The sequence below is a fragment of the Montipora capricornis genome, chromosome 5, assembly GCF_036669925.1.
Source record: "Montipora capricornis isolate CH-2021 chromosome 5, ASM3666992v2, whole genome shotgun sequence".
Classification (NCBI taxonomy): domain Eukaryota; kingdom Metazoa; phylum Cnidaria; class Anthozoa; order Scleractinia; family Acroporidae; genus Montipora; species Montipora capricornis.
Genome location: NC_090887.1, coordinates 4,137,394 through 4,153,921, shown reverse-complemented (window position 1 = coordinate 4,153,921; position 16,528 = coordinate 4,137,394). Strand labels below are relative to the sequence as shown.

Below are 16,528 nucleotides of genomic sequence, written 5' to 3'. Positions count from 1 at the left end.
CACAATAAAAAAAAAAATAAAACAAACAACCAAAAAGAAATAATAGGCGACAACAATATTAAACACTGAATGACTGGTCCCTCGGGAAACATTCAGATTCGAGGGAAACAAAATGAACTGTTTCCCGAGGGACCAGTCATTAAGTGATTTGTTATATAGCACAAAAAGAAAAACGTGCAACGGCAACAGCAACGGCGGTCGTCGGTCAACATTCGCGGGAAACAGTGCACTGTTACCCTCTGACGTCATAGATTTTGCACTGTTGCCGGCTAAGAGACTTTTGGAGGGAAACAGTTTTATTGTTAGATGTCATGTGACCTCGAAGTAACCAATGAGAGCGCATTATACTCCCTTTGTTTAACTTCATGGTCTGAGTGAGAAGGACAAGGGGCACAAAATTAAAGTCGAAAAAATTACTATAATTTTGAGGCTGGCAAAAAGGCTATCTACATCTCATCAATCGAATCAAATGCAAAAGCATGCCATCAAGTCAAACATTCCATCCTGCCCTGCGTAACACAGCTAACCAAATTGACCAGTCATAACACAAAGAAAGCAGAAATACAGTAAAATGTATACGAACCTGCACGGCATTAGGATTTTTGCTGTTTGCCAAGATGTCAAGCAAGTCTTCATTGCTGAGGAAGTAAAATCTAGCAAACACAAGTCTCTTTGTCTCTAGGTAGTCCTGACATAAGAGAAAAAAGAGGGTAACACCGGTAAATAAAGTTGAAAATAGGTTAATTAAGCTTAAGCCTAGGCTCGATAACCAGCCGCTGTTTCGGGAAATGAGCCAGGGTTCACTCCCGAAATCTCGGCTGGACGCGTGAGGTGAGCCATTGTTAATCTCCGCCAATCAGAAACTCGCCTGCACAAATCCGTCTGGCATAAATTATATGTTTTGGCTGCGATGGTATTCTTTCACCCGGCCTGTTCGAGGTTTACAGTGCTTTTAAGGTAGGAAACATCCAAGATTGCGACAACGAAAAGTGTTCAAGAAGCTAGAGAATGGGAATTGTGTCGTTTTGTACCGCCTGAGCTCGCAAACTTCACTGATTTTCCAGTTGGCGCCAAGGTCAAAATACGGCTTTCAAATTCATTGCTATTGCAATTTTCTCTTCATACTTCGCTAATGTAAGAGCAAGTAAAATTGCTCAAGATCAATTGAAATTACTGCTGAGTTTAATGGTGGCAAAACGAGGGGGCCGATGAAGTCGACTGAGAGCAGCCGAAGATTTCGTTGATGATTCGCTGGTTGAATTCAAACTCACATTGATCATTTAACCACAAACTCAAGCTCGTATCATCTGGAAACTTCGCACAGACGTTTTAAGCATTGTTATGTAATTTCTGTTTTCTTAAAATCAGTGTTTTGGGGATGTCTAATGCTATTTTTTCGCGACTATTATCTTCGCATAAATTATATTTTGAATTTAAGTCACAGATCTATCGCTCACGCGTCCAGCCGTCTCTTCTCGGGGTGGATACCCGAACTCGAGTGAGCGGCGGAAATCGAGCCTAGCTTAAGCCTGTAAATTGAAAATACAGTAAAATCCCATGTACAGACCGTATTCATAAATGGCGGCTAAGTAATTATTCTTTTGTCTTCATGTTAATCATCCCCACTAGCCTCGTTTGCACAAACAAAATTCAAAAGAATTTTTGCTCCAAAGTGAGGCTAGTGAAGATGATTAGCATAAAGACAAGAGAATAATTGCTTGGACGCCATTTATGAATTCGGTCTTAGAGCGTTTTCACGTGACATCACGACGTCTATAAATAACGGCGGTGTTGGTGTACCATACTAATCTTCGGGAATTGAACTCTATTTTTTTTGCAAATACTTTCTTTTGTTTCAGTAATCCAATATGTCTGTTGGTCACGGGAGTGAAAACGCTCTGTAAGAACATAGCCAATCTAAATTTGTCACTTCGATATCTACGCCAGAAGATACCCAAACCCAACTTATCCAAGATTGGGTGCTTTCGAACGAGAATGCATCTGTTTAAGGACTGAAATAAGAAAAAGATGAAGAAAATGGAACGTATATATTCAATGCAGTTTGATGTATAATCCGACCTAAAACGTGTAAAAGCCTTTTTTTATGAAAATGGATAATTTTAGAAATCGACCGTTGCAAAAAAAGTACAGTTTGTAGTGTGGATATGGAAAACGAAAACTAAAAAACGATATCATTTAAGTTGCAATGTGTTTGCGAAGACTCCTGTAGTTTTCGTAAATCTTTATGGATTTTATGGTTAATCTGTAATGTTCACCTCTAAACATCGATGGATTTTCTCCAAATGAGAGTTGCTTGCTTGCAAGACTTCCAGTACTCCTAAAGACAGCATGATTTTAAAATGGTTGTTAATCGTAATGGCTAATTTCCACAAATGTAGGGTAGGGATTTGAGGTCAAAAGAATACAGATACAGCACATGCATGACATCCTGAAAAGTTCACATTTTTGGAGTAAGGAAGCGGCTGAAATAGGAAATGGTCTCATAGAGGATATCATATGGCATGAGAAGATCCCCAAGCGACCATGTAATGCTCTGTTTAGTATCCAGATACTGATGAAATTTCCAGATTACAAAAATCTTGTTTTTCGAAATGGCGAACCATGTCACCAACCCAGCAAACATGCTTGTTGTGTAAGTTTAAGCAAGATACGAAAGTGATGAAAAACAAATTACATAGTAGGGAAAGTCAAGTTTCACAAGGAGCTGGCTCATATCCTTTGCTATATTAAAAAAGTGGAATCCATGTTACATAGATATCTACGTCTGAGAAACAGATAACGTAAAAGGAGGTTTTGACGAGTGATAGATTCGGGTATGAGGGTGATATATGGATCTGAGGGTCATATCCACGTTTGTAGTGTACATTGCTGGATGAACCACCGCCGTTGAGTGTTTGATGACGAGAGTGTGTGCAAGGAAGTCTTCAGAGATTTCCCAGGTATATTTAAAAGCCAGTTAGAATGGGCCTTATTCGTGCGGCGGCCATATTGCCCATTGAAAATAGATTTCGTACCCCGTCAGGCTCGGTCAACACTTATTGCCATCCCTCAAACTGACATTTCCCTTTTTAATCAATTTACACGACATACAATCTACTTCAGATTTGAAATCTACTTCAAAGAAACAAACATTTCAATGTGCAGAGAACATTCAGATTAGGCGAACCAAAGAGTAGAACCCGGATCAATGGGTTCTCCTTGCATATCCACTAGACTAACGAGACTAACGAGACAAGCTCCTGGGTACTACTATGTAATGACATAGTAGTACCCAGCAAAACAAGTAAAAGCTAACCGTCTTCAAAGTGGTTTTTAGACCTAAATACTGTGGATCAGCGCGGCTTTGCTTAGAAACGCTATTTCTTGTTGAACTAAAGCTCTAATTCTGCCTGTTTTCATTCTTCTACCACTAGAAAAGTGAGCACATTATAACTGTCTTTGCTCTAAATCGAACTTTCAAAAAACTAATAACAAATGAATAAAATAAACGTAAAAATCGCTTTTACCCGCAGAAGTTGCAGCTTTCAACGCGTTCGGCTTGTCAATAGTCCGTCTCATGATATCTCTCCAAGACTTGTCCACTTGAGCAAAAAGTCGGGCTTCATTGGGTAACTGTCTGTAAAGGAAAAAAAATTACATCCACTCTTTAGGAGCAAGGATGGCACAGATGGTTAGTGCAGGGCCTTGGTGCAAGAGGTCCTGAGTTCAATTCCCGGATCTCGTATCCTTGTTTCGACTCCTTTCGTTTCCGTGTAGCTGAGTAGCTTTAAATACCCGTAAAACGGAGCACTGATGGAGAGGGGGGAGTAAAATGAGCGCACCGTAGACCTCAGGTTTGTCAGTAATTAAAGTTACTGTTACGAGTTATCGACGTTAAATATGGCTACTTTACTTTACCTTAAAAAAAAGTCTCCGCTTACGAGCCAGAAGGCTCATCAGGCCGGCGCTTATCTCCGGTTTCTGTAGCATGAAGCGACTAGGAGTATTTGTACTCCCCCCTGGATGGGATGCTAGTCCATCGCAGGGTTACCCCCAGCATTACGCCGGTACCCATTTATACACCTGGGTGGAGAGAGGCACCGTGAGAGTAAAGTGTCTTGCCCAAGAACACAACACAATGTCCCCTGCCAGGCCCCGAACCCGGACCACTCGATCCGGAGTCGAGCGCACTAACCATGAGGCCACCGTGCCTCCCACTTACTTTACTTTACTTTCACCTTTTTTTGGCCAAGAAGAAGATCATTATTTCGATTTCTGACTGGGAAACTGAATCTGTTTCTTTATACTGTACTCATAACTGTATTCATCTACACCTTTCTTTTCGCTTCAGTATCAACTTAGTAAAGCAAACAGGTCACTCCGCAGCAACCTTAACTATCGAGGACTATTGCAATGATTAAGTTACAGTTAAGTTACAGCAAAAGCCTCTGCTTTATTTGGCTAGTATGTTAAATTCTTTTTCCTACCTTTGAATGTCAGCAGCTGAAAATATGGTTTCTAAGTAAAGCCAGTTGCGCTGGCAGACAAGCCACTCATCTATTGTTCTGGCAAATAGCTCCAGTTTTCTATCCCACTCTTCAACTAAGGCCTATTGTTCAAAAAACATTACTCCAACAGCTTTCCATTAGAGCGAGTTTCAGTCGAGTGTCGTAAAACCAAAACTAAAGTAATTACTTTGGCCAATCAAAAAGGACGGAGACAATTCCGTTAACCAATCAAAACTCGAAGTAATTACAGGTAGCCGACACAAAGCACGGGAAATGTGCACGCGCAAGCCACGATTGGTTTTGGTTTCACTTCTGATTGGTTGAAAAAGTGGCGCGAGAACTTTTAAACCAATCACTGAATGAAGTAATGCAAAATCAAAGCAATTCGTTAATTACTTTGGACACTCAATTGAAAACCGCTCTAAAAATTAAACAAGTAATATGGGTTTTGCTGAGAGCCTGAGTTTCCTTAGGTTTTGGCACAAAAGTTGACAAATGGACATTTAATCTTAATGACGGGAACATTTGAACTCCCTGTCCAAAAAGGCAAGAAAACAGATGCACGCCCAAGTCTGATATCCAACAAGAAGTGTCCCGCGAAGTTTAGGCATTACTCACTTCAATTCTCACAGCTGGACTGCAACTAGCATGAAATGGATGCTGATGCGGGCAAATTAATTTGCATTTGAAAAGATTTGCTGCATTAGCCTCCATTTCATGCTAGATCCAGTCCAGCCGTGAGAATTCGAAAATGGTCTATTGTGGTTGTTTCACCTTACTTTAAGACCGAAGTTTAGGGGACTGTACTGTGATATTAATAATTTTATTATCAGTATTCAACAGAGTTAGCGATATTTTGGTATTCACAGACACAAGTGATGTAGAAGTTGGGAAGAGGAGCAAGGGTACACATGTATGTGGCGTGCACATGCATATGCATATGCATATGTGGCATATGCATGCATCGGCATGCATCTTATTACCTGCATTTATGGATATAAGAGTGCGTTTTTCAGAAATCGCAGTAAGGTCGTGGACTTCAGATTGGATGCTCAAGAACATCACATAAACGATACAATACTTATTCAAGTTTTGAGATCCCAGAATAGTTTGCGGAAAACATGCTACGAAGTGGAACACGACTGTTTACACCCAACCAAAGCAAGGGAGATAACAGTTCTGTGATGTCCAAAACTTTTCCCCCTTAAAAAGAAGGAAGGTGAACTATAAAACAAAGAAAACGTGGCCAAAAATATCAAATAAAACTGTAACATATTATAACTAACAAGTTTCGTTCTAGTTTAAGATAACGGAATTTCCATGGACTTGTTATATTTGTATGCATGCATGGTGAAAGATGTTCACTGTAACGTAAGGCCAGGAAAATTAGTAGTAACCTCAAGTATCCACTTTCTGCTCTTTCTGTATATCGCCCTCATTCAGATATTTTTATTGACTCGACTTTACGACTTGATAGAATAATAGAAACTTTAGTTGACGGAAAAATTCGATTCTAGGAATAAAAGCGGTACATGTAGTACAGTAGTGACAATACCTTAATGGGTGTGACAAAACGCGAACCTCGAATGTTGGCGAGAGTGGCTTGACTCTCTTCCACAGCTGTAATGATGTCATCAGCTCCTGTGATGATAGCAATGTCACGACTAGGATGCGCAGACAAAGCGAAGTCTGTGTGATTCCAAAAATCCATTACCTGAAAAAGGCAAATGTTGTTCTTTCATCGCGTGATATTCATTATCATGCAATTTTTCAATTTTTCCTCTAGATGTTACAAAAGGTTGGCCAAAATTGAATGTCGTCAATACGTCTTTATCGTTCAATGAATGTTGGGCACGATTTATGTTTTTGTCAAACATTTCGACTGGCAATGTGTCCGACGGAACATGACTGGGACGTTTAGCCTCGACACCTTCATTATGTCAAACAAAATGGAGAAAAAAAATTAACTTTGTGTTGATTAGTGCCCTTTTTTCTAACAATGTTGCTTTTCCTTACACTTTCCTGAAACCCAGTCCTTTGTCTTTTCTGTTAAATAAATCATAAGCACATTGTCCTGTTTGCAAACTTCTTACACCATTACTCTTTTAAAACTAACAACCTTAACCTTTTGAAGCATTTCCTCCAATGTTGCTTCATTACTTGCTTGGGATGATATGTCTGAAATTTTCTCCTTGTGCTGAAACACCTAGAATGATTAAAAGAGCGACAAGTAATTGTTCATTCTCTGTACAAAACATTTTTATTTGCAATGGCAAATGGAAGTCTAGAGGCCAGATCACAAAACTAGCGAACTCAGAGGGTCCTACTTTATGCAAACAGTGGGTGGGTTCTTGAACCTCCCAAAGTGATTGAAGATGTGAATTCGGCTTTGCCTCATGGGCTATTGACCCGTAGCCCGTGTTGTTAAAATTCTCACGAAGAGCACGTAGAGCGCATCCAGGCTATTAGTAACGTACCCCTCCTCCTCCTCCTCCCTCCCTCCCTTCAATGATGCGTTTACGGGTTGATTTTTGCACTCCTACCCATAAACATCAACATTGAAGGGGAACAGGGGGCAAATTTCGGGGCAGGACAATCTGCGAGCCAGCGAGTCATGCGAGCCTTGCGAATTTCGCATTTAAGTCTAAGCACCCATTTCAAATAGCGCTGATAAACAGTTGTTAAGTCTAAGCACCCATTTTAATTAAAACGGTTAGCTTTCAATAACTGTGTGACTCACATGTTGACTCGCATGGGTCGCCATATTGGCTCGCATGACTCGCAGCCATGGCACGGGGGCTCGCACATTGCCCTCACTCGCAAATTTCCGTCTATGTTATAACATATGTGACCGACACTGTAGCTTCATTCTTTCGTTCAGTTATCGTAACTTGGGTTTTGCATAAAAAGTGAAATCTCAAGAAGAAAATGGGGAAAAAATGTTCTCCGTAAATGGAGACTAATTTCGTTAAACAAGGAAACATCTTAGGATTAGGTGTATGTTAAGAAACTCAGTTCAAGGTCTGCCCAAGTAAAGGCATGAAACTCAGTTGACTGAGAAAAAAATACTAGTGCAGCTTATAAATTTACCTGCAATTGCAATAAGTGTCCTAGTGTGAAATATTTGTCTCGGACTATGCGTGTTCCAATAACATTTTGTATAGCCTCCCAGTGCCTTGTTCGCAGGGCAGAATTTCTTAAGCTTGTAATCACTGGCAGGCCCTGCTTAAAGCTTGTTACCATCTGTTTGAGCTTGGGGACGACTTTGTTGGGTGGCAGACCTAAAATAAATTCCCTTATGCGTTAATAAGGAAACCAAAGTGGTGTTGCACCAACGAGAAGTTGATAATCCACTGTCAAAGATTGGTTTGTGGACTTAAAAAAGATGTAATGACCGACTGATCTTAACACCAACTGGTAATAGGTGACTTTCACGATAGCGTCATTTGCCTACAATTACCAGAATTCACTGTTTTTATTTTCTTGTTTAAATTTTGTATTCCCAGTGGGGTAAAAATAACAATTGCTCTAATTAGCATGAGGCAAGCAAAACCTGCAGAATTCTGGTACTTGCAGTCAAAATAATGGCGTCATTATGCAAATGTCTTATTACCAACCTTCAATGAATTTTGATGATGGTGGATGCCTGTTGTTTACAGTTCAGTTGTCAGCCGTAAATGAAAGGGTGATTAAGGATGGAAATTACCCAGTAAAGTGCTCCTAGAACCAAAAGATTTTTAATCTGAATGCAAATACCTTTTTCCAACAGGAAAATTGTCTGGATAAACCTCGTCACATTCTGCTGTACATCATCGATCTTTAGGGTGTCAAATGGAGTGGCCTCCCATTGATCCACAAGGCCTTGCCACTCCTGTAGGGACTCCCACAAAAGGCACCTTAGGGTCAAATCCCTTTCAACTTCACTAAGCTCCGACTGCAAAGATGACGCCTGGGGATTTGATTGGCTAGCTTGCGCAGAGCCCCTGAGAAGAAAATTAATAGACCCAATCAAAAATTCAAAAGAACATTATTTTTTAGTTAAATTACATTGACGTTTTCAAAGCAAAAACAGAAATAAGAAAGAAGTAAAGCCAGGCTAGTCGAAATACAAGACCTTTGCAATAAAGGGAAAAAAATCAGCTACAAAAGGTTGCACATTAATCTGCAACATCTAGTTCGGGAAGTCAATTACTCTCTTGGTTATTTCTCTTACACAAATTGGAAGGCGCATTTCACTTGGGCGAAGTTAAACCTCTTCGTTGGACATGGTGAGAATTGGGCTTATACCGATTGACGTTAAATTGTAATCGTCAATCTTTTCACTTACTCTGTCAAAGACTTCTTTTGGAGAGAAGATGACATTGAGTTTCCAAAGCGTTCTTGATACGCAGCATAATTGCGAGCCTTGGTAGAAAGATTGGATAAATCTTCCTTCAACAGCTTAAGTTTCTCTGTCGCCACTTGAGGAATATTGTCAGCATCAAGTAAGGCTGGCGAGCAGACCTTATTCTTTATGATTATCAGTTCACGTCTTACATTCCCAATTAGTTCCTCCAGTGCTCTAGTGAACTGTACGATGTTCTCATCTCTCTTTGCTTCACAGTACAATATGGTTGACTGAAATATTACATAGAGGTAATAGTTCATAGACTGAAAATTCCACTTAAAATTTGTTTTTAAGGACAGCAACTGAATAGGCCTTATGCATGATGACAGCATAATATTATGCTCAAAAATTCACCACCAAGCCTCGTTTGCACAAAATTATCTGGACGTGGATTTTCTGTAAAAGTTTTCTCCTTTGGGATTCAGCTCATGCTAAGATTTATAAGTCTGATTTTCGAATTCGAGGCTTGGTGGTGAAATTAGCTAGTCAGACGTCATCACGCAAGAGGGCTATTTTCACGGTTTCTGGTTTTTAAGGATTAAGTATTTTTGTTTGTCTCTTCTATTATCCAGACCCGATGGATCACGCTTTTTTCAAAGGCCAAGCTTCATCAATATTGGTATCACAATAAATTTCTCTCTGCAGTTAAGGTCCCCAGAAGCTTCAAACTTTGAAAGCCGCTGTATTTATGAGGGCACACACTGAGGGGTACCTTGCAGCCACAGTGTGTGCCACATCTCGCACTACTGGAAGGATGAAATGTGAAAGGAAGTCTAGCGGGTGCAAAAAGTTAAGCAAAATGAAACGCATGGATTGCATATCCTTGCCTTGAATCATATACATTATAGCTTTGTGGCTCTATCTTTGACTCGTTCTTTGAGACTTAAGCATCATATAAATGGGTAAGGCACATATGTAGTGGTATTTGGCTGCTATGTCAGGCCAGGTCCAAGATGCTGGGAGGGTGGGAAGCACTTTCCTTTGGGCAATTCAATAAGCGTGGATAGCATTTATCCCATGGAAAGTATTTTCAGCCTTGTAAACAACACACTGGCCTGATCGCTTAGCGTTTTAGCATTTCAGTAAAGTCCTTAATACCACGAACGAAGGAACAGTACAATCCTGTTTGAAGCTCTCATCGCACTGTACAAATGGGACAAATTTTGTTTTTAAGAAGAAGGTTTCTGAGGTGTTTGTTTCTTATCTGTTGTACGTTTTATGGGCTGTAAATTTGCATTTTTAAGCATAACCATACAAGAAGAGTAGTGACTGGGTAGAAACTGCAGTGTGCCATGGGGGATGCTGTAAACCTAACCCCTCCTTTATTACCCACTGAGGTACAAGTTTTATAACATAGAAGGCAAAATTACTAATTCTGGTTGGCTGAGACATGTGGCATTTTTCATTCCTTTTGGTCACATGCATTCGATCCGATCCCATTGAGTCGGTTGATCCTGAAAAGCCCTTGTAGGGAGCGGCCAACTAGGCACATTTACAATTACCCTGGGCAAAATTATCTTCATTACTTTCATGTACTAAATATTTTTTGACATGGCTGGTTTCATTGCTTTGGCGTTGTTGGTTGTTGTACAAAAAAAAAATCATTTAGCTGATTCGTGCGTTTTGCAGTTCTGAACACTGAAATGGCTTCCAACAAAACTGTGCCACAGCGTGCGTTTGTTACCTTCTTATAAATTGCCCTCATCACGCAATTTCTGCAACTTCTAGAAATACGCAAGATCTTTACCCTTATTTTATTGGGCACCATGCAACTACCCACAGAAAAACTCAAAATTTGATCATACCTTGAGATGTTGAAAACTTGGCATTAGAGTTCGATAGAGAGCAAGTTCCTCGTCCGATATGCTCATGTCAAAGTTCCGAGCAATGCTGTACATGCGAGTTACAACGTTGTACTCATGTTCAAGGGAAGATATGTCACTGGCCATGCGCGACAAGAAAATCAGGTGTTCCACAAATGCTTCCACAGACTCTGGAGCTTTGTCAAGCTTCCTGGAAGCACGCTACAGAAAAGATTTGTTTGCATAGTTTCATATAAATTTTCATAACATTTTACTGGGTATTAATATATTTGATGCTTAATGTGACTGCTTGGTGGGTGGCTGTTATGAGAAGGTTGGCATATGCGACGGACGCGGGTACTTTGGCTGGAAAATACTTGCATTGTTAGAAAAGAGAGAACAAAAAGGCAAAGCATGGGAAGAACAGAGAAAAAGAGGTTGAGGATAAAAGGCAGATTGGTAAAAAAACAAAGCTGAAAGAAGGGAAAGAGAAAGGTAATGTGTGGAAAGGGTAGTGGGATAAAAGAGATTGAGATTTGAGACAAAGAAAAAAGGGAAAAAAGGAGTGGAGAGAGAAAGTGATGGAAAAAGCAGAAAGTTGAAGTATAAAAGTAAAAGCTCACCTTTATAACATTCAGAAGTACATCATTTCTCCTTGCAGCAATAACAGGGAGATGGCGGCTAACAGCCTCAAGAACCTTCTCAGGAAATGGAAGGCAATCCTTTTGAAATTGAGTAATGTCTACATGAAAAAGACCGACTCTCTTATGCAACCTCATCTCTTTCATGTCAAGTACCTGCAGAAAGGAATTAATAGCGAAATCAAGAAACAAGAGCACTGACATCCCAGATGTAAAAACAACAACCAAGCATTGGCTGACACTATATGTTATCTTTGAATTTAACACTTGAAACAAAATTTCAAGATCTCTGTTCTAGGCAATAACCATCAGTCACGAAAAACACCAAATTTCTGGCCGTTTACTTGATCTGACATCTGACAAGAGATCGTTTTGTTTTCGTTTTTGCCCCAACGCTTGCTATGAGTAAAATTCTTAATTAGACTGCGAGACAGCGGTCTCTAATTTTAATTTAAGTTTTGACGGCTCCCCTCGCAACACATCTCCTCGCAATTTCGCACACGCGCGCATTAATTTCACTGCCACACAATCCATCGCCGAAACTAAAGACCACCCGCAGTCTAATTCTTGATGAAATCAGTGTTTTTTATCAAACAGCATATTTTGTATTACAAATAAGAAGGCTTAACCCTTTTAGCTGTTGTGCCATGATTAAGGCCTTTCCTAAATATTGTGATTTTGAAAAAAAAAATGGGGACCAAAAGGAAATTTAACAATAAACATTTGCAGCTGATAAATGAAAAACATTTGCAAAAAGTTCTAAATTAAAGAATTTTCTGAAAATTGTATTATTTTGCAGAAGACAAAACCCACCTGCTCAGTGTGTTGATTGAGAACAAAATAAAATTCCTCCGTATTCCATTCTCTTTCTTTCAGGGAACCATCCACGTCAACTCCGCGCGACTTGTCCACCATAGCACAATACTTTCTATATTGCTGGTCAGAAATAAATATATCTTGATTAGATGTTTTAGTGTGTAGTATCGCTAAGTATTTTTACGAGTTGTGCTGTATTTTGACAAGCCCGCTATAGCGAATCAAAATACAATCTATTTGACATTGTATCATCAATGAAGGGCACTTGTGTCAAGAAATGCAAGCACTAACACCACAAACGTCAACTGCTTGGCATCGTTTAATGCTAAAAATTAGTGAATGCAATTTGCAAGTTACAATGCAAGGCCTAACACATTTCGAAAACCATGCTGGTGTTCATCAGGGGTGATCTAATGCTGAAACGAGCGCGCCTTCATACTCAATAGGGACGTTAAGATCTACATGTACGACGGCGACGTCGACGAAAACGTCACCTCAAAATAGAACTTCGCTCTAGTAAAAGTCTTTCGCGATTATTCCATCACGTTCTCTTCGTACAATGTGGGCGAAGTATCCTAAAAATAAATTGGTACATGTACGAGCGGTTTCAGACTGAAAATAGAAAATGAAAGATTCTCTGTTGCATGCTCACGTTGTCGTCAAAACCTCAAATTTGATTTCACGTCGTTGTCATGCAGAGAACCGCAAAAATATGAGCTAAATTCCGTGCCGCACGTGCAGCACGATTATTTATGCTCTTCTAACCAATGATATCATTGTTTTGTGGCGTTTTCGTCGACGTCGCCGTCGTAGATCTTAAGCTCCCTAATGACCAGCTAAAAGGTCGCCGTTGTCATGGTATTAAGGAGCTTAAGCACGCAAGGATGGCACAGTCGGTTAGTACGCGGCCTTGGTGAAAGTGGTCCTGAGTTCGATTACCGGATCTCTAATGATTGTTTCGACATCTATCCTTTAAGTGTAGCTAAGTTGATTTAAATACCCGTAAAACGGAGCACTGATGGAGAGGGGAGAGTAACATGAGCGCACCGTCAACCTCAGGTTTGTCAGTTGGATTACTGTTACGAGTTATCGACGTTAAAGATGGTTACTTTACTTCACTTTAGTTTTAGTTTAGTTTTTGAGACGCGGAAGGCAACCGGAGCAGAATATTTTACGTGCCAGGACAGTGATGTTTCCCAGATGTTTATACTAATCATCTTTAATGGGAAAAAGATACTTAGCAATGTAAATGTGGTTGTGTGGAGACAAGTTAAAAGGGAAAACAGTTCACTTCCTTTTGCCGTCCTCATCTCAAAAACGGGCGTGCTTAAACTCCCTATTAAGAATTGTGAACGCACTTATGTCCAAAAATGCATCTAATTAGCGGTGCACCCAACTTTGCCATCCAACACGAAGTGTCTCTTTAAGTTTAAGTTCTTGAAAAATACTTTCAACAATAAGGTAAGGAGCATGCATTTGGATGACACTGTGACGTTAACACTTCACGACGCTTATTGAAATCCGCGTGCATCAAATTAGGGGAATTTCTGGCGGTTTTCAATTGAGTGTCGAAAGTAATGAGCGAATTGCTTTGGTTTTGCATTACTTCACTCAGTGATTGGTACAAAGTTCTAGCGCCACTTTTTCAACCAATCAGAAATAAAACCAAAACCAATCGTACCTTGCGCGTGCACATTTCCCTGCGCTTTGTGTTGGTTACGTGCAATTACTTCGAGTTTTTAATGGTTTACTGGATTGTCTCCGTCCTTTTTGATTGGCCAAAGTAATTATTTGGTTTTGGTTTTACGACACTCGATTGAAACTTGCTCCATCAGCCGATGTATACCGTGATGTACTTGTTCCCAGTCACTGCACGGTAAAAACCGTTTTCTGTGGCATCACTTAAAGGCGCTTACGGGCAAACCAGTTTCTCAGTCGATTTTCATTTCTTTAGCTATCGTTTGTCTTTCTACTTTTATCCCAAACTAACTTGCAGGCTTGGACAGATATGATCGCTCAAAAAAAAAAACCATTACTCACCTTTGCGTAATTGAGCACATTTTCAACTTCCTCTTTAATTTGATTGAATATCTGTCCAACATCGTTTTGATAATCAGGATCTTGGCCAAACAGTAGCCCTGTATCTGGCCAAGCAACCTTTTTGGCCTTTTCCTCTACCTCCACATCACGTGACAAAGCATACACAACATCACTAGCGGGTGGATGAATATAAATGGAGAGCTCTGGGTCATGAACTAAGCTCTTAAATGAGGCCGCTGTTTGTTCAAATCCGTAGACAATGTTAAAAATTCCATTCTCGAGCTCCTGATAAGAAAGCAACGAAACAGGGAAGTGTTCAATGAGAGACATAAGACCATTTCCTACTTTACATCAAACGTTTGGTAAAATCAAAGGGGTCTTGACAAACTGCGAGACATGCAAGTCTCGCATTTAAGTCCAAGCACCAATTTCAAGTATCGCTGATAAACAGTATTTAAGTCTAAGCACTCATTTTCAAACGGTTAGCTTTCAATAACTGCGTGGCTCGCATGTTGACTTGCATGGCTCGCATGCTCGCATACTGTACAACCTCAAATCAACGCAATTAGGCCGGGTGAGGGATGTTTTTGCCTGGCAGGTTACTAAAGTTGGACCCGATTAACTAGGATTGCTCACCTCCAATCGAGCGAAAAACAGTTTTGTAAACCAAAACTATTCAATGTTTGCCCCGATTTCACCAAGGTTACAGTGTAGCTTAAAATGACCAGCTAGTTCAACGGGTAGAAACTACACTTATAATGCAGAGATCATGGATTAATTTCCCTTCCCTTTGGTAGAGCATTACACCAGCATCGAACAGGTCATGGGTTCAAATATCCTATTATATCAAACTTTATTGGGCCAAGACTATAAAATAATATGTACAAACTGAATAAGAAAACAAATAAACAAATAAAGCTCAAAAGGAGAGAGCATGAACAGGACACTCAGACCCATGCAAGACGTGCACCCATAAGAGTATTATGTAAAAATAAATAAATAAATAAATAAACTAGCTGTGGTGGCACAGACAACTCCATGAAATAGACCACGTACGTAGGCAAGATCTACATCATAAACTGGCATTAAGAGGGACACAAAAGGACTTTAAAAAGCCCGGGTTAGTGAACCTGTCGGGGATAGCTATACTACATACAGTGTTCCACAATCTTACAATAAGAACAAAATATGAGGCTTGGAAAGTGCAGGTCTTCCAGGTCAGAACAGTGAGATACAGCCAGCTGTCTGGCCATGACGCTCACTCGGGTGATTAAAAGGATGGATGGCCTTATAACAGAATAAAATGTCTTTAATTTCTCTGTCATAACCAAGAGGATGCATGTTCAGAGTGAGCAGTCTCTTTTTGTACGACATCTGACCAGGCTTTACACATAAAATCCATCTTGTGGCCCGCCTCTGAACTGACCCATTGGAGCCGCCTGAATTTTCAGGTGTCTATAAGCGTCAATTGCTTTCAAAAATTGTCCACACATTAGTGTGGGGATTACTTCGTTCTTCCGTCTATGACGCGCACTTCAAATTATTATACGTTCAGTTAAAAGTTTTTTCCACAAATTGTTCAAAAGGCAATGCGACCATGAAACAACAGTTGGGAACAACAGATCACACAATACAGGGGTTTTATTAGAAGCTAGGCCCCGGGTACTAGCACCCGTCTACGCTAAGTACAGTACCCACCATTGCTCAAACGAGGTCTCAAGATCAAAAGCCAGACTATATATAGAAGGTCCCATCTACTTTAAAACTTAATGAAACCCCCGACAATACCTGCTCAGTGGGATTTAATGATATAAAGGACTTGTACGTCTTCTTGATGGACTCGCTTTCATATGGCAAATCAGAGGTCTCAATCTCAAAATTTCCTGTGTTTGTATTGCCACGTAAAGTTCCATCGCCCATGTGCAGGAATGATCCTCCACCATTTTCAGGCCTAGGGGTGCCATGGAAATCAAATGTCACCGTTTTCCTGTCAACTGAAAAGGTACACATATTTAAGGAAATTTGAGCACTTGATATTTTCGAGCCACGGAGGGAAACCGGTAGGTAAAGTCTGCTACGAGCCTAGAAGGTCCATCAGGCCGGTGCTTATCTCCGGTTTCTGTAGCATGAAGCGACTAGGAAAATAGAGTGGTCCGGGTTCGGGGCCTGGCCGGAGACATTAGGACCGTTTATACGAGAGAAAATAAGCCGCGGCTTACTCTGGCCGCGGCGTACATAATACACAAAAGGAATTATTTATACGAGTATAAACTCCCAGGCCAGGATAAGCCGCGGCTTGAGAAAGCTGTGAACATAGATTTTGTACCATTTACA

At 40.3% G+C, this 16,528-nt stretch overlaps 1 protein-coding gene across 3 annotated transcripts in view; it reads right to left on the bottom strand.

The window, feature by feature from the left end:
- LOC138049175 (dynein axonemal heavy chain 6-like) overlaps positions 1 to 16,528 on the bottom strand; it is a 100,059-nt gene that overhangs the window by 63,902 nt on the left and 19,629 nt on the right. For all 3 annotated transcript variants that reach the window (XR_011132311.1, XM_068895349.1, XM_068895348.1), the window contains 14 exons: positions 15,983 to 16,188; positions 14,195 to 14,479; positions 12,152 to 12,274; positions 11,321 to 11,494; positions 10,701 to 10,919; positions 8,836 to 9,125; positions 8,265 to 8,491; positions 7,599 to 7,789; positions 6,634 to 6,714; positions 6,064 to 6,222; positions 4,488 to 4,609; positions 3,528 to 3,637; positions 2,277 to 2,338; positions 584 to 688 (listed from right to left, as the gene is read on the bottom strand). Coding sequence is in view for 2 of the 3 variants with exons in the window: in XM_068895349.1 (XP_068751450.1) it covers positions 584 to 688; positions 2,277 to 2,338; positions 3,528 to 3,637; positions 4,488 to 4,609; positions 6,064 to 6,222; positions 6,634 to 6,714; positions 7,599 to 7,789; positions 8,265 to 8,491; positions 8,836 to 9,125; positions 10,701 to 10,919; positions 11,321 to 11,494; positions 12,152 to 12,274; positions 14,195 to 14,479; positions 15,983 to 16,188 (2,354 nt within the window). In the remaining variant the exon portion in view is untranslated. The remainder of the gene's footprint in view (positions 1 to 583; positions 689 to 2,276; positions 2,339 to 3,527; positions 3,638 to 4,487; positions 4,610 to 6,063; positions 6,223 to 6,633; positions 6,715 to 7,598; positions 7,790 to 8,264; positions 8,492 to 8,835; positions 9,126 to 10,700; positions 10,920 to 11,320; positions 11,495 to 12,151; positions 12,275 to 14,194; positions 14,480 to 15,982; positions 16,189 to 16,528) is intronic.